Source organism: Clinocottus analis, unplaced genomic scaffold, assembly GCF_023055335.1.
Source record: "Clinocottus analis isolate CAN_PGR_092001 unplaced genomic scaffold, fCliAna1.0.p SCAF_11, whole genome shotgun sequence".
Classification (NCBI taxonomy): domain Eukaryota; kingdom Metazoa; phylum Chordata; class Actinopteri; order Perciformes; family Cottidae; genus Clinocottus; species Clinocottus analis.
In genome coordinates, this window is record NW_027175832.1 from 12,898,842 (window position 1) to 12,922,596 (window position 23,755).

A 23,755-nucleotide genomic window follows, 5' to 3' on the forward strand; every position below is an offset into this window, starting at 1 on the left:
TTCTCAAAAATGTCATGGGTTGTGAAGACAATATTATAATTGTATTTCTTCACTGGTGTATTGCTGATAAAGAATTGACATCAAATTAATTTGTTAGATCATGAACATTGTGATGCTTGTGTCCATCAGCCTCGAGTGCCATGCTCCAAACCCTTATTCACCACAAGAATGGTGTATCACCCTCATTCACACATGGATAATAAGTGATGTATCGCCACCACCTTTACAGTTTTACTTTTACTGTGGACCTGTTGCCTCAATTGCAACTCTTTTGATTTGTCGTGGAAGATATGTTTCAGTTATCTTTAGTGAAAAGCACCAGTGCTAAAACAGGTTTACATAGAAATAGATCAGATAAATTACTCAGCATTAATCTGTTTTAATGAAATAATATTAAGTCACACTTTGAAAGATTTTACGATACAAAAAACGTGGGCATGGTAATGGAATATGAAGATAAGCTAATGTTTAAAGAACAAAGTTTTATCATCATTTTATGGAGACTGCCCATTTAACTTTGGCAAAGATTTTGTATCTCCTCTGCCAAGTGCAAGCAGCGGAGGATCCGGAGTTTCTCTCTCTGGAGCTCCTCGGCGCTCACGTGGCCTGCCAGCTTGGACGAGAAGTGGATCAGGTCCTGCATGAAGAGACCAATGTTCCCCCGAGGTGCAGGTGGGATCTGGGTCAGAGTGCAGGAGTCAAAGTGAAAGTTGATGTTCTTGGCCCTGGGGAGGCCCGGACTCCGTTCCTCAATCCACGTCAGAGGTCTACAAGGACACCGATGAAGTGAGTGATAAACAATAATAATGCTTGGATTTTATATAGCGCTTTTCTAAATACTCAAAGATGCTTTACATAGGAATCATTCACCCACTGATCAGAGGAGCTACAATGCAAGGTGCCACATCAGGACTATAACATTTTTACACCGTAGGTGCAGCTACAGGAGCAATTTTAGGGCTAAGTGTCTTGCTCAAGGACACATCGACACGAGCTAGTGGCGCTGGGGATCAAACCGCTAATCCTTTGATTGAAAAACGGCCCGTTGACCACTGCGCCACGGTCGCCCCCCAGTGAACGACTCTTTCGCCTCTCCACATCTGTGCACTCCTAGAGGTACTCAACTGGCTCTTTGGTGTTGTTGCAATGTCTGCACCTGGAGCCTTCGCTTAGCCGCCGGACACTATCCAAACACCCACATTGCGACTTCTTAAAGTCGCAGCGGAGACTGGAACACATTTACTTCAACATGTTGCCAATAGGACACGAAACGACTGTGGGAAACACATCCTTCTTTCACAGCGCTCTTAGAGCGCTCCTAAGACGCTCTTAGCGCTTAAGAGCGTCTTAACGAATCTGGGAAACGCGGCCATTGTTTGCTTCAGGACTATTTTTTCCATCGCTGTGGGAGACGGCGACATCCTCCTCACCTGTTGTCAGACGTTAGCAGCTTTGCAGTCATCTTGCTGTAGTTGCTACCCAAGTCTTCCTCTACGGTTGCTGCAGTTACCGACAGCTCACCGAACAACTCAATCAGCCAAGTGAGGCGAGCAATGCCACTGAATGTTGGGAAACCAAACCCGGGCTTTAGAGCCCCACCTTCAACAAATCACAGTAGACACACGTGATTACATATCCTTATTAAGGTTTAGCTGGAGTTCCAAACTAAAAATGGTTCTTTTCATGACAACTTTCATATTTGACTAGTGAAGAGCGTGCAGCATAAAATAAGATAAACTGGAAAACACTTAAACCATATTCTTATACTTCAAATTCAGATCTTACCTGTAAAATGAAGAGTACCTTCCAGCAGAGTTTTACCCTCCACCTCTCTCTTGAGTACTTTGTAGTCTTCTGTCAACAGCTCGATGTGTTCCTCGTGGAGAATCAATCCTGATACACACGCACACACATATTTGCAAAAATGTGATTGCCTGGTCTATTTGACAGTATTTGTCTGAACTGTCCTGAATGCTGTGCCTGCATGTGCCACTCAACCTCCTCAAAATGCTGCAGCCCGGCTGTTCCTCAACCTACCTACGGCTTCTGTAGCTTGTGGCTGCTGAAGTCTGATTCAAGACACTGGTACGTGCTACTGTGCTGAGAGCGGCACTGGTCAAACCCCCCCCAGCTCACCTGTGTTGCAGCCAACCAGAACCAGCTTGCATTAGCTCAGGATGAAGCGCCCCGGCTATCGCTCTACAAAGACTCAACTGTTGGCTGAAGACAAGTACCCACTGACAGGTTAGCAGAAACACTAAACGTCTTCAGACTGCACCCTGGCCCGTTACATAAGAAAACTTAATATTGTACACAGATCAGCATGAGTACATGTGAGAGATTACACATTATTAGAAATCACCTTTTTTCTGGGCTAAGTCCCAGAACTCCACCGCAGCCTTGTAGTTCATGGTCATGGGATACTCGACACAGACATGTTTTCCTGCCTGCAGAAAAGTTCTGATGAGACAGGAAGAGGGACTTTTCTTTATCAAAATTGGTATGAAAAAATAATAATAAAGAAATTTGATTAAAAACTAAGTTGTGCTGTACACATCAGAATGCCCACCACACGGGACTAAAAAACACGACATGACCTATTGACACATTCAGCAGCATTAGCTCGGGCCCTATTCAAAAGGTGTTAATGTAATATATATATATATATATATATATATATATATATATATATATATATATATATATATATATATATATATATATATATTATAGAGTTGAAAAATTGAAGACAAATGCTTATATTGCAAATGTTGAAGCGCAGGCGACAGAGAAGACGTTTGCGGAGGTGGTCTGTACGACTACTAAAAAAAAAAGCAACTGCCGGAAATTACGTTCTGAGCGGACCAATCACAGCGCTTGCGGTCCGCATCAACGCGAGGTGCACGTCAGGCTACGGCGTAGGGGTGTGCGTCGACGGCGTAGCTACAGCGTAGCTACAGCCGTCGACCTGTACGCCGCCGACCTGACGCAAAAGCATAAACTTGGCTTAAGGCTCAGGGCGGGGAACGGGATACGTAAAGGGCGCAGGGGTCTGAGGCGATGTCGGCAACCCTTCGACCCATCTCCTCACCACCAGGGGTGGTGAGGAGACGGGTCAAAACAAACAAAGTCTTGTTTGTTAAAAGACAAACTGTCTTTTAACAAAGTTAAAAGACAGTTTGCAGAATCAGGAGGTGGTCAGGAGAGAGAATGCAGCGTCAACACATGAAGCATAGACTTCTATACAACCAGAGGAGTCGCCATTCAGTACTTTTGTCACCAGATCTTCACTAAACACCAGAGATTTTGGAATATTAACTGTTCCACTAAAACTATTGACTTTTTGCAGACTTGCACATTACCTGGTGTTGTCCTCGTGTGACACATTCTCAGTGCAGATGAACGCCACTTGAATGTCTTCTCTGCTCACAGCTTCATCTACGGAGATCTGACTCACACCCTGTTGAGGGTCCAAGCTTCTTCTGTTGACAGAAACGCATTTCAGCCTGATGACAAGAATGCTCCTTTGATCAAGATGATCTCAATCAGGGGTGTCAAACTTGTTTTTTGATCTCAAGTGAGCCGGACCAGAAAAATCACAGCATAATAATGCATAATTAACGACAGTGTTTCTCTATGTTTAAATCATTGGTGAAGGTTTTTAGATGATAAACTCTATTTTAAGGTCTTTAAACAATTAACTAGAAACATAAAGACCTAAAATTCAGACATCAGCCCTCTGTTTATCTGCCTGGGCTCTCTCTCCTCTGCAGATTCCCTCGCTTTGTGACACATTTGTGACGCCACTTTCATGACATGATCCATGTTTAACGACTTCTAACACAATAATATCAGTGCTCACATCAATGGCGACTCTGGATCAATGGTTTTCATGTCCGTCTTATAAGCAGAGGATCGGAGGTTTCAATCCCAGCTCTGCTAATTTTGTTCTTTAAAAAAAAAAAAACTTTTTTTTGGGGGGGATTGAACACCCTGGCGGGCCGGATTTGGCCCGCGGGCCGTATGTTTGACACCCCTGATCTAGATAGAGTGGACTTGATCTGACTATGCATTTACAAACTGCTCCAACCATTTTACAAACATTATATGGTGAAATTGCTCCACCTTAAATAAAATAGTGGGTCTGTGTTAATACTATATACTATATGTGTTTTAAGTACTAGTTCTAAAGCTCTTTCGGACCGTAAACTACAAAGACGGAAACGTGCAGTTTATTTGGTGTACCTTGATAAAAAGAATGAAGTCTGAACCAACAGACCTGCAATTAATTAAGACTGGACCATAATCACAATGTTTAAAGTCTGCACATCTGTTTGTATCAAGTTAGTTTTCTATCTCAGGGTTTTGCGGAATGAGCAGAGCGGACCGTCTTACGGGTCTCAGTTCACTCTGGCTGCAGGTGGTGACTATACTAAGGATAACACTGCCTCTGCATGACTAGGACAATTATTGCTTGTATTGAACTGTGCATGCTGGCAGTCATGTTACCTGGAAATGAATCCTTTGACATTGAGTTTCTCTGCCGGACTGCCAAGTAGAGGAGCTGATATGTCTCTGATCCTCACCTGCCCTGCGGTGCCGATGCCAACAACCACCGCCCCCAGCATCGTGACTGGAAAAAGACATCAAGAGTGAAGTGGATTAAATTGGGTGTCTCGGATATCAAAAATATATACCATGGTGATGGTCCATGGATAGACAAGTGAACCCTTTTATGTGTTCTTACTTCCTCATTTGGTAAGTCATATGTGAACAGCTAGCAGAGAAATGAAACCAAGTATAGCAGAGCATCAGACATTTCTTTAAATCTCCTTTTATTTAATCTTGAGCTGAACATGCCCAGCTGAGCGCTTGGTTTCATGGACCAGTGTCTTCCACAGGATGACGTGGATGGGGGGTGGATCTCTCTGACCCTCTTTGGGCATCACTCCCCAAGATGAACATTTTAAAGTGAACTTTGAGAGCTACATTTAATGATAAAGCTATGAAGGTCTGTGTGCTCTAGTAAACAATGTATTCATAAACATGAGTGAGGATTTTTTTGTTTTAGAAAATATTATATTATTGGCAATCACATTTTTTAAAGATGCTGGATATTTGCGTCTCTCCATGCATCCCTCGTAGGAGGGACTAAGACGCAAGGAAAGGACGCAAGTGAGGGAAACGGGGATGCAATTTAGAGACTTGGGACGCACCCACAGTCCGATGTAGAGCTACTGCGGCGCCTGCCTCTGAAATCGACGGCCGCCTTCCTCTCGTGAGATTATCGTCGATCACGCGAGTCTGACGTCAAAGCAAGTCGGGAACAAGTCAGAGGCCCAATCCCAATCTCCACCCTTACGGACTCACGGACTTTGAGGCGCGCTCCCGCAAAGTGCTTGAGGGCTTAAGGGTGTCCCAGTGTTACATCGTGGAGTCCCTGACGGCTCTGTGGCGGACATTTTGAGCCTTTTATGAACCCTTTCTGTAAGTCAACATTAGATGCTGACTTTGCCAAGGGGAATTAGCCACAATGCATTGCAACGTGAGGTTTAACAAGCAGTTTCCAATGGAAGAACAGAGACGTTAAAAAAAAAAAAAGGTAAACAAAGAGGCACGTGGGCATTTAGCTGATAAAATACCTTTACAACATTATGGAACACATGAATTAGAGGAATGCAAACAGAATATATATATATATATATATATATATATATATATATATATATATATATATATATATATATATATATATATATTTTTTTTTTTCTGTACATTTATCATACATTTTATTTGGACAAAAACAAGTGAATAAATAATATAAAATGACTTCTCATCTTATGACGAAGATGTTTGAACCAGTGAATAAAAACAATAAAATAAAGACATAATTGTACACAATAGTTTTAATGTAGTCATGTGATGTTGCAGTAAAGCGCTGTCCCATTCATATTCACACCAGCTCAAGCCCTCAGACACTCAGGCTGCAGTCCAATAGTCCTTTTTGGTTAGGAACCTTCCTAACTGAGGGAAATGACCCGGAAGTACCTCAGTGGCCGCCATGATAAGTGCCGTTCGAATTCTCTAAACGCAAAGGAAAGGAGCTTCATGCCTCCTAACTTAGCTCCTTTAGCTTAGGAACCACTGGACCTTCCTTAACGAAAGGAAAGGAGATAATGCCTTGGTTTCACTTTCATATTCCTTCATTAATTTTTATTCCATCCTCGTTAATAAAGCAATATATGAACCGGGTTGTTTAATCGTCTGCATGACACAACACTGTAAGAATACAGATGAAGTATTTAAGATGCTTTATTCTGGTCCGAGATGGACTACAACGTTGTAATTTCACCGCTGCAGACAGACTGACGTCACTAACATCGCCTGCCGTCGCATCATAACTACGTCGCTTAGTGAAAGTGGAGTCTCTAAACACCTCGGTTGTCTTTTCCTAACTCCTCATGAATTCTCCTTACCATCTTTCCTTGACCCCGTGACGTTTCCACAGAGGTCAAGGAAAAGTGCTTAGGGTTAGACGTTAGGAGGTGATTATTTGACTATTGGACCGCAGCCTCACACTCAACCATTTAGCAGCTGACGTCAGTGAGTCCCTGAGGGTTCAGGGTGGAGATTGGGATTGGGCCAGATACAAATCTACCCGGCATCCATTGTGCGCCAACTGCCGGCGATCGATTCTGCGCAAAATTGGCCCATCTCGAACTAGACATTGTTGGTGGGTCCTCCTGTTTTTAGTATCTGATGACAGTACGGTCGTCACTGTATATTCGTCCCAAAAGTACAATTGTTTTTGTTCAATTGCTTCAGTGGTGTTGGCCGTAGACTCGCGAAAAATCATCGCTAAATATGTTGAGACGTGTGTTAGTATCCGCCCGAGGTAACCAGTTGTTTCAGCTCAGCTAGACCGAGAAGTTCCCCAGACACAGAGATGTGACATCATGAGTAACACCATAAATCATCTAAGTTCTTTATTGAACGTTGGCTCTACAAGTTGATCCACCGTCCTTGAGTACGTCATCATTTTGCTCGACAGGTCGTTGCGATGTTTTTCTAAACATATTTTCTTAAATGTATTTCTTCATACTTGGTTGTGATGCAGTGCTCACTTATACAATCGTGATCGCCTCAATAGATATGAAATGTGGCGTGAAGATCTCCAGCAATATGTTCATGAATGTGTGACGAATCTGGTGACTAGACCCGCTGTGAAGTGAACACAACGCGCGCAGGGAAACCAGCAGGTTTGAAAACCAGTGGGTTTTCAGCGAGACACGCTCAGCGGGACACGCTGCTGCTTGCTTACCGGGTGTGAAGGAGCTCGTTCGCTGCTCTCAAGAAGAAGTGTGGCTGCTTCCTAGCTCCGGATGACAGGTAGCAGCGACTAAAGCAGCCGGCGAAGAGGGTCAGGAGCGCAAAGTGCGCATGCGCTCCACAAGACGCGCTCGCTGTGCTGCAGGGGGGACACCGGCCTATCGTTGGGAAAGGAGCGGGGCGGAGTTTTAGCACAAACTGGGGACTCGGTTCAGTTTATGAATTCAATAATGAGCATTACCGAAAAAGGCAATAACCCAGTAATACGAATGTACCGTATCCTTCATCAAACTGCATCTGCATGTGTGTGTGTGTGTGTGTATATATATATATATATATATATATATATATATATATATATATATATATATATATATATATAACACGTCCGTTACAATATATACAGTCGAATATCTTAATATCTTCATGGTAGTACAGACGCCGCCTGCCCGACCATAAGCGGCATACGCCTGTGTATTAATGGAGCCCACCCACATCCAATTGTCGACGATCCGTGTGACGTTCACGGAGGTAAACGGAGCCGGGTCTTCCTGCCGCTGATCTTCAAGGTGAGGATGTTTCCAGAACGTGTGCTGAGAAGTAGGCTACACGGTACCTAGAAGATCTGCATGGAGCTGAACACGAGCTCTGCTTCCTGTTCAGTTTAGAGACAAACTGTCCTCACAGAGTGAACCTGTTGTACCATGCGGACTTGTATGCCGAAGTTGGTGAATGGGTATAATTGCCGACTTGGTTTTGAAGGTGATGAGTGAGAATCTTTGTTGTATAGGGAGCCAGTGGTGTTTTTGAAGGACTGGGGTCATGTAATCTCTTGTGAAAGTCTGGACCTTGGTCTACCGATTTGTGACCTCTGCTACATAGACAAAACATACCGAGAATGATCACGCCGTTATGGCACAGATGGGACATCTTTTATTCTTCCACTGAGCCTTGAGTTGCTTTTTTAATGTCACAAACTCAATATGAATAAAATAACTACAGTTCCTTCTACACTGATAAATATGTATTTCTAGGTACTTTCAGCAGAAGAATTGTTTTATTGCAAATGATTTACATTTGAAATGAAATGCATGTTCTGTGTTGTATGCATTATTTCCATTTAATGGACCAAACTTGTGTCTGTGACACTTTACAGGGAAGAAAACATGAGAGTTTCCACCAGTAAACTGCAGCAGCTCACCATCTTCACCACTGTGCTGACCGGAGGCGGGATTGAAACCATGTACTATTTGCTTCAGAGTGAGTACAAATGAGCCGTGTGTATTTAGAGGGAGCACATAGTCTCCAGGGAAGAAGCAGTTAGTGCCTCACCTAGCCTTAGTTACCTTCATGGTAGCTCCTCCAATCAGTGTATGAATGTTAGTTACTCCTGATGGACAGGTAGTACCTTCATGGTAGCTCCTTCCATCATTGTATGAATGTTAGTTACTCCTGATGGACAGGAACCACCTGTCCATCAGGGGTAACTAACAGTCTGGTGGTACCTTCATCGTAGCTCCTCCTATCAGTGTGTGAATAGGCTCATTTGAAAGAGCTGCTTGAATGAATGAAAAGTACTTTATTAATCTCCAAGGAGAAATTCTTGCCCGGAATGTACATGAGAGCAGGCAGCAGCTGCCTTCAAAGTATACACAGGAAAAATGACTTTCTGTTAGTTACAATCTTTAGGCTACTAAGTTAATTGTTTAAAGATCACGTTTGGATTTATTCATATGTGATTCTAAATATATATTTATTAGGGCTGCAACAACGAATCGATAAAATTGATAAAAATCCATTATTAAAAAAGTTGGCAACAAATTTCATTATCAATTTGTTGTGTCGTGCGACTATTACACCACTCAATAAATCGCAGAGATGTTTAAGTATTGAACAAAACAGTTGAGTGGAGCGGAATTCTCATCTCTTGTTCTCTGAATTCTGAGTGTGTATGTCTGTAAGTATGTGAGTGTGTGTGTGTTTGTGAGTGTGCATCTCTGTGAGTGTGTGTGTTTCTGAGTGTGCATCTCTGTGAGTGTGCATCTCTGGGATTGTGTCTGAGTGTGCAAGTGTGTCTGTGAGTGTGCATGTCTGTGAGTGTGCATGTCTGTGAGTGTGCATGTCTGTGAGTGTGTGTGCGTGTGTGTGAGTGTGTGTGTGTGTCTGTGAGTGTGTGCGTCTGAGTGTGCATGTGTGTGAGTGTATGAATGTGCATGCCTGTGAGTGTAGAGAAGAAGTTCTGACGTTCAAACAAATCCTGTTAAGTTTTCTGATTTTGTATTTCTTCATTTTTTATAAATTCTTTATTGTTAAAATTTGTTGCACTGTGATTTTGCACTGTCAGTTCTGTTTTTGTAATAAAAGGTTCCAAATGAATGCTTTAAAATTATAATTTTTTTTTATCTGATTAATCAATTAATCGTGAAAAAAAATCGACCAATTAATCAATTATTAAAATAATCGTTAGTTGCAGCCTTAATATTTTTGTAGAAATATGTGCGAAGCTGCATCCTTCGTTCTTTTTATGTCTGCCTGCGAAATACATTACTACTGGTTTTGATATGTGTTAAATAAATATGATTTATTATTACTACTCAAGATATGTTTTTAGATTAAACCCAAGACTAATAGTGAACAATCAAGTATTAAATATTACAACATAAAAAAGGATTTGTACAACAAGTAGCGTTTGCTGCCAGATCTAAGAGCCAATCAGCTCAGTGACAACAGCCAGGCGTTTGCCATCATGCGCTGGGCCACGCAGTCAATAGAGAGCTACTGCAGTGCCTGGCTCTAAAACCTGCGGCCGCCTCGCTCTCATGAGATTATCGTTGATCACGTGCGCAGGACGTCAAAGCAAGTTGGGATCAAGTCGGACACAAATCTACCCAGCATGCATTGTGAGCCGATTGCCGTTGATCGATTTTGTGCTTGCAGATCATTGGACACTATCGACAATTTGGTAATAAACTTCTAAAATATTTTTGATCTGCTAAAAGAATCCTGTAGCTGTAGCCGTCCTAGGATTGTAATACGCCCCTGTAATCCCAGGCTACTATTTCGAGCTTCTTTTCCCAGTGAAGGACAGAATTTTAGGCCTCTGGGGTTTGAATCGGGATAAAACAGGGCTTATTCTTCAACTTCTGTCTGAGTTGCTTCATGTAAATTAACTTTTCAACTAATCTTCTAAAAGTACTAGTTGATAGTGGTTAAACTGCTCTGTCAATACACGGCCACACATATATCATAATCCTCTTATTTCTGCCAAATAGTTTTTACCTTTCTGTTTAATTAGAGAGATTTGTTGAGTCAGACTACCACCGGCTGGCTCTTCAGAAGTTGGAAGCATGTCCAGTTGCCATGGAAAGCCTCGGAGCTCCCCCTTTAAAAGTCCACAACATCCATCTGACTGACAGAAACAACCGCATCGATCAACACACTGCACAGGTATTGTCTTTTAGTAAGTCAACAAAAGTGTTATTATGTGTGTTATGTCAAGAGATTAATTTAAATTGACATTGTGTTGCAGATAAAGATCCCTGTGACTGGTTCAGAAACTGGAGGTTATCTGTATACTTCTTCAATTCAAGACCCTTACACTAACAGGTGAGTTATATTTTTAAGTGAAATGATGACCGATGGTTACCTATAATGCAAATGCCCTTTTCCATGGCTTTAACACAAGTGTGTCTCCAGACCCCCAGTGTTCTCAGTGGTGGCCGGTCAATAGAGGGCCACAAGGCCTGGCACCACCCGCCTTGAGCCACCAAAAAATGAATAAATATAATTAAATATATATATATATATATATTATAAAAATACTAATAAATAATACAAATTGTCAATATTAGTATTTTGAGCTATGAAATACATCTGGTAATATTTATAAAATAGGTATCTGCTCAAAAAAAATCTGCTTTTCCTGCTTGTCCTTGTTCAGCTGCTCCAGTGCACGTCTCTGCTGCTAGTGCAGGTTGTGGGGCCAGATCAATTTGGCCCAAAAAAGGCGGGTCTAAGAAACAGTTCAGCTAATCACTGATCAAAGAAATAAATGAGAGACATGGATGGATAGATAATTTATCCAAACAGCGCCCTAAAAAAGATTTCCGGGTGGGCCAACCCGAGGTTGGCCCCAGACTGCCGGCAGACAGTCAGCAGAGGGGGAGACACATTGCGGCGCCACAAAGGGGGCGTGGGTGGGGACGCACCATGACGCACCATGACGCACCATGACGACGACAAATACGCGCCGCCGGATGGCTCCAGTCCCGACTGTCATTACATCTTACCCGGATACAAAAGATACGTTTTTCTGATTGGCTGTAGCCCATTTCGTTTTTTGATTGGCTGATGAGTGGCTCCTCACAAGGGGAGGGGGGCTTGATTCCTCCGTGGCGAGGGCAGCGCGCGACCAGGTCATGTCTGCGCGCTGCGGCACATTAAATAGCCTGGAGTTTTTTTCAGCGTGAGAAATACGAAGTGTGGCGGGAGGGCGTGATTTAAGACCAAAGTGCGTGACAGTCACGCTCAATGCGTGACACTTGAGAGCCCTGCTTTAATGTTGTTGGATAGTTTTGTTATTCCTAAATGTGACTGGTTGTTTGGTGGTTATTCGAACAACATGCATTGTTGACGGGTTTAGGCTGGTCCAGTCCGTCAGTCAGGATTGCGAGCGCTGTGTAACGGCACAATTGCTCCACGGAGTGGCCGCGCCTTTTTCTCTTGTCAAAGTAGTCAAAATAGCAATGCAGGTCGGTCCACACATGTGTTGTGTTACTGATTGGAACAGCATTTAAATAGAAATGTAATTAGAATAATTGCTTACTTACTATGGCTGTCTGGTTGATTTAAATGAAGAAGTGCAAAGCAAGTCACTGATGGACATTGGTGCAAAGCAGTGGTGGGCCGTGAAAAAAAAACACAGCGCCTGGATATACACAGGGATTAAACAGTGACGGCCAGGCCATTAACCTTTACTGTTTAACCTGCAGAGAGAGAGAGAGAGAGAAGAGAGGAATAATAGAGAGCGAGACATACAGAGAGACAGAGGTGAGATGTGATTGGATAACGAGCGTTAAAGCCAGCAAGCCATAAGGAACAGACAGGAGACAGAAGCTGCTTAATGAGAACATAAGCTAATAGGGAAAAAATATTATAATACATGCAGTGTATTTGTAAAAAACAATTACATTATAAAATATTTATAATTTTTAAATTATTTTTAAAAAAAAGTTTTTTTTTTTTTTTTATCAGAACTTTGTTATTATGTTTAGGCCAACAGAGAGAGCCCAGCTGGCCCTGATGGCCCACCACTGCTTAACACACATTACAACAATGAAGCTGTAAATAACATTAAATCAGATCAAAACATTTTCACATGTCAAGTCAATTAGTCCTCCTTAGTTAATCACGCTGTGATATCCTATATAGGTTATCCGTTATAGTACCAAGTCCATGTGGCAAGACCATGTAGTCTTTTAATCAGATGATCGGCGGATCAATCCCCAGCTCCATCTTCATCTCCGCTAAGCCATGTCAATGTGTCCTTCACTTCAGACGGTGAATGTGTGCCTGTAGAGAATCCTGATGGGAAGGTGGCACCGTGCATGGTAGCCCCACCAGTGTGTGAATGATGTAGTGTGAAAGCGCTTTGACTGGTAGAATATAACGTTATCATGGTACATACACGTAATCTTGTCAAATATAGTGTTAGTGAGAACCAGCTGGTATAGTCAAATAACAAAAGATCTGAATATGCCAATAAGGATCATCAATGATCGGCAATTGCTATCTGCAGCAAAGAAATGTGATCAGGGATCTAAGAGTTATATTTTTTTAATAATAAATTAGCTTTAACTTTATGATTATGTTTAGGCCAGCAGAGAAGGCCTTGCCGGCCCTGACAACCCGTCACACAATTTTTAGTAATCCTGTCCACGAGAGCATACTTTTAGACAATTTCCCATATTTATTGAATTATGTATACAGTGTAAATATAGCATTTTAATAAAGAATGCTCTCCAGCAGAAGTCTAAAAGTAAATATGTCATGTGTTCAAGCAGGATCATCAATACGGCAGTATGCAAGTGACTTATGTGATGGTACATTGAACTAAACTTTAATGTTGACTTCTCAGCAGTACTGACAACTCTGCCATGATATCCCGTTGTTGTATGTATGCTTTTATACCAATGGATTGAACTCTCACTATCTCGTACATAATGTGTTCACTTTGAATCTGAGTGAATTCTTGAAAATAAAATAAAGAGAAATATAATATATAAAAATCAATCTAATCAATCACTCAACCTGAACACCGTCACACTGTTGTTTGTTTGATTGTTTTACCTGGATGTATAAATGCTGCTGTAGCAAAAACATTCCCCTTGTGGGATTAATAAAGTCTGTCTGTGTATATATTTGTTACATGTTTTATGTTTTATTGTGTGTGATCATTGAGTGTGATGCAACATTTTCACTCTGCTAGTACTTTTGACTTTTTTCTATCTGTGACTTACCTTTTAGACTCAACATCAAGACCATAAATACCAAGCTTGAAATAACATTTATGTTTGGAGTGCCTTGCTGAATGGCACTAGGAAGTATTTCTCTTCAAACACACTAGGTGAGTCACAGCAAGTTTAGGTAGCTGATGCTGTACTGTTCTATCAGGTCCCATCCTATCCCCACCTCCACTACCCCTTGATTAGATGTTATATTTAAGGATTTAATCATGTGCATCGCTGCATCTTTTCCAGGGTCAGGGCGATTTTCTCCTTTTTTTTTTTTTTCTTTTTTCAAACGCGTCACACGTCTTAAGGCGGGATTTATGCAGATTTTAAATACAAGCTTCAACCAATCAGAGCATGTTTAGACATAAAGCTTCTTTTCCATTTTTGAACTGAACGACACAGTTTTTGACTGAAATCCTTGGTCACAGGCCAAGGCTTTGTTTATTGTGATTTTTGCAGATTCCGGTTCTTTCAGTCATTATCTTTCCAAAGAGCGGTGTCCAACTTTGTTGGTTGTTGTTTAGGCCTTTCACCGTGGAGTTGAAAACACTCGGAGCGGCTCGCAAACACATTGTCGGGAAATCTTTTTTAGATTATGCAGGTGTTTATAGTAATGATTAAAATGTGTTACATTTTTTTACATTTAAAAAAAAATCTTTTCTGGAAAAAAATGATATAAAATAACCAAAGTATTAGAACTCATTGGGATTCATATCATTACTTGAACATAGACCTGCTAAATCCTCGTAGCTCAATGCCTGTGCGGGGCACTTTGGGGCTCAAAAGGTTCCAAAAGTGCTGACATAATGTGACCATTCAGTTTTGAGAGCTAAAAGACCTGTGATGTGACTAGCAAGAGTGTATTTAGGAATCCCTACATCCTCTCATCTATATTCCACTTTGATGCAGCTGTATGAACCAAATAGCAAGTGCACTTGCAGCAGTGAAATGGGGCCACAGAGTTCAATTCAAAGTCACAACTTGTGTGGTGACATGAGGAATCATGCAAACTGTGAGGATGCTTGTAAAGTGACATACATATTTAAATGCTAATTAGGGTGACACGTATTCATGACATTGGGAGTTTTATGCATATCATGTGTTTTATGCATATGTTGTATAAAAAACAAAAAACTGCTCTGTTGGATCATTTTAAAGACAAACATGTGTTGTGTGGAAATCTAACAATCTCAACTCCTCCTGTCTATCTTGTACTTTTTCTTTTGAAGATCAAAATGTCACATTGTCAATTTAGCATTGTAAAGGTTTTGTGTCCACCATTCCTGACCTGTGTTCTCTTCCCCTGCAGGTGGAGTCTGAAGCAGGCAATCCTGAAGCTCCGGGAAGGACGGACCATTGACCTGCTGAATCCTCCTGCAGCAGCTCCAGCAGAGCTCAGTTAGGGGCTGGACAGCAGCCGCTGGCACTGACCATCTCCCTTTGCTAATGAGAACAATGACAGTGGAGGTTGTCCTGCTCCGAAAGGTGTTAATTAGTAACCGAAATATTAGTATATTTACCGAATGGCAAATCCTCAACTCTAGAGTACTACTCTGTGAGGGGCACTGCTTCTAACCAACTGCTCTGAAATGTTGGGTTTTCTCCACGATTGTTTTTGATTAAATAACTTGATGCAGGCATGGGGTTGCACTGAATTGATTAATTTCCTTACAAAGTATGACGTGCCATGAGTCCAGGCATGCAAACCAGTTGAATGATATTATTAATACATTTTATTTGTATCGTGCTTTGTGTATGCTTTAAAAGGTACTCATGGCACTTTACATGGTCAAGGAAATCAATAGAAGCAACAACAATGTAAACAGGAGAGATGACATCACTTATTAGTTTTATTCAAAGAAGGCAGAATATATAATACAGTGATTGTTTTGTGTGGTTGTTCCGAGAAAATGTCTTTTTCCTTTAGTACTTCAGACAATTTACATTCAATGTTGAGTATTTCAATTTAAGGTAGTCCTTGTTTTTACTTTATATCTTCAATAAAGTCTTTTTTTCCCATCCTGTGGTTTTATTTTGAAGGGACTTTTTTATGCAGCAGAGTGTGATTTTTTTTTTTTTTTTTTTTTGTGCCAGTTCTGGTTTGAACTTGTTTTGCACTTGTTCCTCCATGTTTTCAGCAGTGTGCCAGGTTGGGTCAAACCATCCGGATATGGGGGAGACTCTGGGTTTTTAGGATAATTAAATTAAACAGCTACTGAATATAACGTTCACAACTGATGCACTGTCAGCATGACAGGAAACAACTCAAGTCTTAACAAAGCTCCTCAAGACAGTGACTTTAGTAAAGTGTTGGTCATAGATTCAGTGAGTGTGTATTCTCACTTAAAGTTAGGTTATTTAAGTCTTTTTGAAACTACTTCTTCGTTGTTGTGCTTTTTACTTTGTGCATGAAAGCTGTTGAGTGTTTAAAAATAGCAGAACATTCTGAAACGTTATGTATGTTGTAATACCTTGTTGCCTTCAAGAAGACTTTTTGTTTTTTAATTAAATTGCAGCTAATTGAGTGTAAAAGGGAATAGTTCCCTCTTTGGCGCCACCAGCTGGTCCTTTTCGTTTATCATTAAACTTGTTTTTGTATTGCCTACACATCCTGTACTATCTCAGGTTCAAACTGTATATTTTTATTAAAGACATTTGAGAAGTTGAGAGTGTTCCTCGATTTTGGTTTGTCATTGTGGAGTGATGGGGGCTCCCGGAGCCAGACCAGTTGAGAACCACTGCTATGGAGTTTAGTTGGTCAACCTAAAGAAATGCAAAGAAGGCTGTAAAACTACAATTCTCCTTCTGCTTTTTGGTCTGAACCCTGGACTGTCATGAAACTCGTTTAGCCTCAGCCGTGTTTTCTAAACATCTCCTCAACCGCAAGGGCTATTTGAATAATTCTAAAAGGTGTAATATACAGAAAACATTTGTGAGATTAATGTGCGGTAGGCATGAACCACGATCCAGATAGCCAGAGTCCATTGTAACATGTAGGACCAAACCTTTCTTTGGGATCTTGCACACATGGATAAACATGGACCTTGAAAACAGTCAGTAGAAGCAATCATCATTGAAGGCATACCTCATGCTAAACAGAATCAGGGTGTGACATCAAGATCAAGGCCAAAACCAGTTCATTGATCGCCTCAAAAGTCTCCTGAAACTCATCAAAATTGAGATAGCACATCACAGAACAATACGAGCTCCTCTGTTGATTTACGTTGAGTGTCCGGAATGCAAAACTATTATGTTGTACAGTAGTGTGCATTAAATGTTTCTTTTTATGTACACACGCTCGCACACACACACACACACACACACACACACACACATACACACACACATATATGTCTATTTACTTTTTAAACATACAATGAAACGGTGACATGGCGGCTTTTGCTTTTCTTGTTAATGCCTTTTATACTTATATTCAACATTTTCTGTGAAATGTTGGGAAATTCAAATGAATGAATTTGCCACAAATTTACACATTTTCAACTGCTATCTATAGATCACATAGAAACTGTATCCAAACCTTAAAATGTTCCACATATGGGTATGTTGTTGGACTGCCCCTCACTACTCAGGCAGCTGCAGTGCGTCTCCTTCCTCATTGTCTTCCTCTCACTGCTCAACTCAACAGCTGCACGGTGAGTTCCATCAGCCTTCACCACACTGATATCAAGAGCTTTTCTTTGTTTGCTTGTTTTATTTCCCCAAATAATCTGTATTTAACACTATACACTTCATTATGGTTTAAAACATATTCATGGTCTAATATCATGTCCCTGGTGAAGATGAAAAGTCTCTACATACTTTTTTATCAGATTAATCCACACTAGTAGTAAGATAAACTTTCAACCTCATATAAATGACTGAAATAACTCATGACATAACTAATTCATAAAAGTCTGTCATGATGACAATAGTTGTGTTCAAACAAACTTTACAGTCTTTACAGCTAATGTAAAGCTACAGAAATGCAGGTTTCTACTTTCTACTCTAAAATAGGCAAAACTGCAGTTGTGTAGTTGTTAAGACACACACCAGAACAAGATCAAAGGCATACTATTACACATTATATATAGTTCTTCAATCTTTTAATAATTAGGAATCTTGTGATTGTTAATTACAATGTCTGGAAATGTGTTCCTAATGATACCGAAGGTAATTTAAAAGCAGGATGGTCAAGTTTTACAGATATGTTAAAATTCAAGACAAATCCACAAAAATCATTAACCAACCACACATATTGTATAGCAAAAAAAATATCAGCTATTTTTGAATAAGTCAACAATATATCTTTTATTGATTTATCATTCAATAAAAAACAGTTTGTACGATCTTTAAAAAATATTTTAATAACATTTAGAACTACAGATTGATGGTTTTTAAATCTTGATGATTATTTGTTGATGGAATATCAACAATACCAATGCTTTTACCAAAATATTTGATAAAACCAGATTAAGGAGACAGGAAGTGAGCCACAGTGCTCCATTAATTAACTTTCACAGAATACACAGGACAGATTCATTTGTGCAACAGCACATAAAATACATAGTCAAGTATGAATAAACCAAATGTACATCTAGTTTGTATATATTTATTTTATTAGCTAACCACTGGCTCACTGAAAGCTATCAGAAAAAGAATCACCACATCATATGTCAATATAAACCATCCCTGTTATAAATAGTAATAAACAATCTTAAACAGGTGTCTAATAATATAAACTCACAGTTTTATGAGAGCTAATCCAGAAATAAATTGAGCTATAAATTGTTCTGCTTGCACTATGTTAACTGTAAAGAGGAAGATGTGCTTCCTGTTTCCTGTAACTAGTTGATTCAGATTTTAAAGTAAGTTCATCAAAGTCACAATAAATCACTTCTCCCAGTGGAATTGCTGTGATCAAAGGATTCACTTGAGCTGCGATTGACACAAATGTTCCACATAAAGTATAGCTGTGGTTCATTTTGACATGCACATGTTTGCAGTTGAGTGACAGCAAAGCATCTTGACAGGGCGGAACTTGAGGAGGCAGGAAGCTAGACAGGAAGTAAAAGGAAATAGATAAAGCTCTTTTAGCACTTTTAACTACAAAGTAAAAACAGTTACGAGCAATGGTTCGAAGACTATTAGAGATGCCAAAGTTGAGGGGGAAGGTTCAAAAGATGTAAATGTTAAACTCTGGTGAGTAGAGGGTCAAGGATAGATGGATGAAATAAAGAGGGGAGGTGGCAAATTATGAGGAGCTGAAGGAAAATAAATAATAAACAAACAAGAAAAAAAATTCAATTCTTTACAGACATTCTACTCTTCAAAGTTACAAAATTTAACACTCAAACCTGTTAAGCTGATAATGACTCATTTCTGAGAAAAAGTATTACACACCAGTTTTTACTGCTCAGTCAGCAGTTTCTATTCTCTATTTTGAGAAAAATAAGGAATCAACGTGAGACGAAATGCATTATTCATAGGTTTAACTGATATTTCACAACACTGCTCTGGACTTTTATCTCTGAAAGCAGTTATATATTGTTTGGCTCCTATTTAGTATTCACAGCTCTTCTTCCTAATTTCTGTAGGTGAAAATAAAATATACAATATATAGAGTCAATAATAAGAAGCATAGTTAAACCAGTAAAACACATATTCCGCTATAGAAATAGAAAAGCTGTACAGAGCTGACCTACTCATGCCGGAAACAATATATAAATATGTATAACCTTCAGGTGCTGCTCCTTGCAGCTAGGTGTTCAGCTTCTTACTTCAGCTTGATGTTTGTAGACCGTTCTTGAGGTTGTTTTTGGGGGGATGAGCCTAGTGGGACTAATAGCTGCCCCCATCTTATGTTCTTTTTGGCTGAGATCTCCAACACGTTATCTTTGAACTTTGAGTATGGTAACATTTCTCCAGACCGTAAGAACCCTAGTGTTTGTTTGACAATAAATAAATACAGTCGTATAAAAATACTTCAATCAGGAGAGACTTCTTCAGAATTTAAACAATACAGTTATTATATGGGTACAAAAAATAATAGTGCAAAGTCTAACTACCCTTTGAGCTCCATAAAGGTTTAAGGTTATGGATCAGCCTGAAAATGTTGAAAGATACAGTCTTAACAGTAACATATGGACCAAAAGATTGAACTATTTATTAAAGGTCAGCTTAATTTACTAGTTAGAGTTAACTTGCATGACATTTCAACATGCAGCCACTTACATTTTTGGGAGAAAGAAAAATAGACATCTGTCTTTTATATTGTGTCTGAGAGTTTAGCTGAAGTCCAGTAAATGTTATAAAAAGGAACATCTGAGTTTTATAAGCAATTTATTTAACTACCAACCAACATACTAACATGGGTCTTATTTCCTCACAGGTCAAACCCCAGCCATGAGCTATGAGGACCAATATCTGGACCAATATCTGCTGTTTAAGGAACTTTCAGATGAATCCGAAAACACGACTGACCCAAGCTATGTGGTCAGTAAAAGTGTCTTGCTCTGCCCAAAGCAGGCTGTCAACCAGTTTGGAGCGAGATTCATCCCAGTTATCTACTTTACCAACTTCCTTCTGAGTTACCTTGGTAATGGGCTTGTTCTCTTCATTATCTACAAGTATGAGAAGCTCTGCACGGTGACAAACATCTTCCTCCTGAATTTGGTCCTCTCCAACCTTCTCTTTGCTGCCAGTCTCCCCTTCTGGGCAACCTACCATCTGTCTGAGTGGATTTTTGGCATGGCTCTGTGTAAGATGGTCAGCAGTGCTTACTTCATCGGCTTCTACAGCTCCATCCTCTTCCTCACACTCATGACATTTGACCGATACCTTGCAGTGGTTCACGCAGTGGCAGCCGCTAAGAGCAGGAAGAAGGCATATGCTATCATTGCCTCAGTGGCAGTTTGGTGCATCAGTATTGTAGCGAGTGTGAAAGAGCTGGTTCTCCAAAATGTGTGGAAGAGTCCATTGAATGGCCTGATATGTGAGGAGTCAGGATACGCTGAGAGCACCATGAACCGCTGGCGTCTGGTGAGTTATTACCAACAATTCCTGCTCTTCTTCCTCCTCCCTATGTTTATGGTGATGTGCTGCTACATCAGCATCACTGTCCGCATCCTATCTATCCGCATGAAGGAGAAGTGTCGTGCCATCAAACTCATATTTGTCATCATCTTCACCTTCTTTGCCTGCTGGACACCCTACAATATTGTGATCCTCCTGAGAGCGATTCAGATCTCTCGCTCTAGTGAGGATGCTGACTTGTGTTCTGATGCAGAGAGCCTGGACTTTGCTTTGTATGTGACCAGAAACATAGCCTATTTGTATTGTTGCATTAGTCCTGTGTTTTACACATTTGTGGGAAAGAAGTTTCAAAGCCACTTCAGAAGGCTGCTGGCTAAGAGGATCCCCTGTCTGAAGAGACACATGAACCTCAGCAGCCAGAGCACCAAAACCACGTCACAGAGGACACCGCACTCTGCTTATGAGTACTAGACAGACTTCATCCATGTTTACTTTCTGTCATGTTCTTCAACACTTTAAATCTAATTTTCTGTTAAAAACAATCAAATTTTGTAACATTAAAAGGTGCAACATACTGGATTCAGAGTCTCAACAAAACAGCAATAAACAATACAATGTCTTACATGATATGTGTCTGCCATCCCATACCAGGATTTGTCCAGAAACTTTAATGTCAAAGTGAATGAACCTCCAGCAACCTGGTGAAGGCCGTATCATTTTGTGCAAAGTAATTGTTGAGCGTTGGTTTTCTTGTGGACATTTAGTCATGTTTCTATCTGCAGCTGAGAGGTTTCAGGCATCTGCCTGATACTGAGTTTTCCAAATGTTGTTTGTAGTGTGATGTATTTGACACATCTTGTATAAGTTCTTGAACATGAACTGTGTTCTAACCCTTTAATAAATATGACAATCAATCCAGTGTGATATCTGTTTTATGGAAACAATTGTTTTCCTAATTCTTTCCAGTGTTGTATTTTGTGGGAAGAGATGAATGTTTAATAATAACAATAATACATTATATTTGTATATTATTTTACTAGGTACTCAAGGCACTTTACGTGGTAAAAATCAACAAGTGAAGCAACAACTATATAAGCAAGAGAGGGCATAAGATCGTTTCCCTTTTATGAGCGAACATCTGGCGCCATTTCCTGTCAGCTAAGCACGTTCCTCTGGTGAGTCAGAGTTGTCAAATCTGGGAAAACAACACAAATGTATAATCATTTAAAGTTGATTTGAACTTCTGGCTTGAGGCATTACACTAAAATTACATATTAAAACATATTATTAGTGAGTGTCATATTTTTTTAAAAACAAAAAGACTATCTTTTATTATAATTGGCAAATCCCGAAAGCCACAAGACACTGCATGCAGAGTGTAATGGAAGATTTCCTCAGTTGATCTGCTAAGGAGTTATGGAATCTCTGAAACAAAATTGTCTTTAGTCCGTTTATTCTTGCAAAAAGGAAAGGTCTGCCACAGCCACCCGAAGCAGTCTGTGACACAGAATTCAATGAACCAACAGTCACAGCTCTCTTTTATACATGATGAGGTTCACACCTTAAAACCACGTAGAACAAAGGGAACACTGGGTACCCACTCATCTTAGACCTTTCGTCTCTTGGTCCTTGATTTCAAAGAAGTCACAATCTCCTTTGCCCTGGAAATTTAACACCCCATCAGTTCACGAATTGTTTACGACCCCCCTCATATGCACCAGGAGCTGTTCACAGAATGCCTGTCCACAGAATGCCTGTCATGGTTTGTCGTTCTCTTCACACAATTTTTGTTGTGTCAGTTCCAATACAATGGGAAAATATAGTATTGTAATGTTCTAAACTGATTTAAATGTTTCTCTGTGATGTTGGAAGCAGACAGTGTGAGGGGAACTGAAACAAAGGACTGTCTCCCATGTATGAAAACAGCTAAAAATACAAGCAGAAAGTGTGGGTAGGAGCAGGATGCTCTGGATATGCGCATAGATTTGAAGGGTTCAAGGTTCTTCTGGGCCGGGTCAGATGACTCTTGTAATGGGAAAATATAGTATTGTAATGTTCAAATCTATGCGCGTATCCAGAGCATCCTGCTCCTACCCACACTTTCTGCTTGTATTTTCAGCTGTTTTCACTTCAGCCCTCAGGTCAGGTTGTCCAAACTACGGCATAGTTACTCTATTGGCCCGCAGCAGATTCTAAAACTATAATGGAAATGCTCTGAACACAAGGCTTACTGTGCTAAGAACATCTTCGCCATTACTCTCGTCATCGCAGTATTTGTCCACAACTACAGACTCCCTTACATTTAACATCTACTTGACAATTATCTCGTCTTCATTCTTCCATTGCATAAAAGGACGAGTTGTTTGAGGCCTGGCCTATTATTATTGTTATTTTTATGATTCTGTAATTACCGTGTGTATAAATAGTGGTAGAAATATGTAATTTACCGAAGCTTACAGCATCAAATTGTCCCATTAAATACTTATATGTCAGACAGTTTGTTATTATCCCCCTCTTTATATATATATATATATATATATATATATATATATATATATATATATATATATATGTATATATATATATATATATATATATATATATATATATATATATATATATATATATATATATTTATATAAAAGGCAAATTCCTTGGTTATATGAGCCCACTGTGACAAGGATACTTTCACTTTTGTTGGTTTGCAACTTGTAAATTATGGGATATCTGTAACGGGTGGTGGAAGGACGCAAAACAGCATCACCACGGATAAGAATCAACTCAACCCGGGTGGATATTTTTTAATTTTGGTCGTTTATGAATAAGTAAACCCTGCTTACACTCAGTGAATGAACTGAACCCGTTCAGCATGGTCAGTGCTC

The 23,755-nt window shown here is 40.1% G+C and overlaps 3 protein-coding genes across 8 annotated transcripts; 2 read left to right on the forward strand and 1 right to left on the reverse strand.

Moving 5' to 3' along the window:
* Window positions 1–363: 363 nt before the first annotated feature.
* On the reverse strand, window positions 364–7,437 carry blvra (biliverdin reductase A). The gene is made up of 7 exons (XM_068571137.1): window positions 7,322–7,437; window positions 4,510–4,633; window positions 3,363–3,482; window positions 2,363–2,460; window positions 1,786–1,893; window positions 1,431–1,599; window positions 364–767 (listed from the first exon to the last, which is right to left on the reverse strand). The coding sequence occupies exons 2-7, from the start codon at window positions 4,626–4,628 to the stop codon at window positions 512–514; spliced, it is 870 nt and encodes a 289-aa protein (XP_068427238.1). The 5' UTR covers window positions 4,629–4,633; window positions 7,322–7,437; the 3' UTR covers window positions 364–511.
* coa1 (cytochrome C oxidase assembly factor 1) lies at window positions 6,505–16,506 on the forward strand. Of its 6 annotated transcripts, XM_068571143.1 has the most exons (7): window positions 6,505–6,733; window positions 7,768–7,898; window positions 8,486–8,589; window positions 10,625–10,776; window positions 10,859–10,935; window positions 13,855–13,954; window positions 15,151–16,506. In XM_068571143.1, exons 3-6 carry the CDS (start codon window positions 8,496–8,498, stop codon window positions 13,916–13,918), a joined length of 387 nt encoding a protein of 128 aa, XP_068427244.1. In that variant the 5' UTR covers window positions 6,505–6,733; window positions 7,768–7,898; window positions 8,486–8,495; the 3' UTR covers window positions 13,919–13,954; window positions 15,151–16,506. The 6 variants fall into 6 exon arrangements, with proteins under 6 accessions (XP_068427244.1, XP_068427239.1, XP_068427243.1 ...); XM_068571138.1 differs by lacking the exon at window positions 13,855–13,954; XM_068571139.1 differs by lacking the exons at window positions 6,505–6,733; window positions 13,855–13,954 and adding an exon at window positions 6,782–7,605.
* Window positions 16,507–17,471: 965 nt separating this feature from the next.
* Window positions 17,472–21,770, forward strand: ccr12a (chemokine (C-C motif) receptor 12a). The gene is made up of 2 exons (XM_068571167.1): window positions 17,472–17,494; window positions 20,230–21,770. Exon 2 carries the CDS (start codon window positions 20,244–20,246, stop codon window positions 21,342–21,344), a length of 1,101 nt encoding a protein of 366 aa, XP_068427268.1. The 5' UTR covers window positions 17,472–17,494; window positions 20,230–20,243; the 3' UTR covers window positions 21,345–21,770.
* Window positions 21,771–23,755: the final 1,985 nt, after the last annotated feature.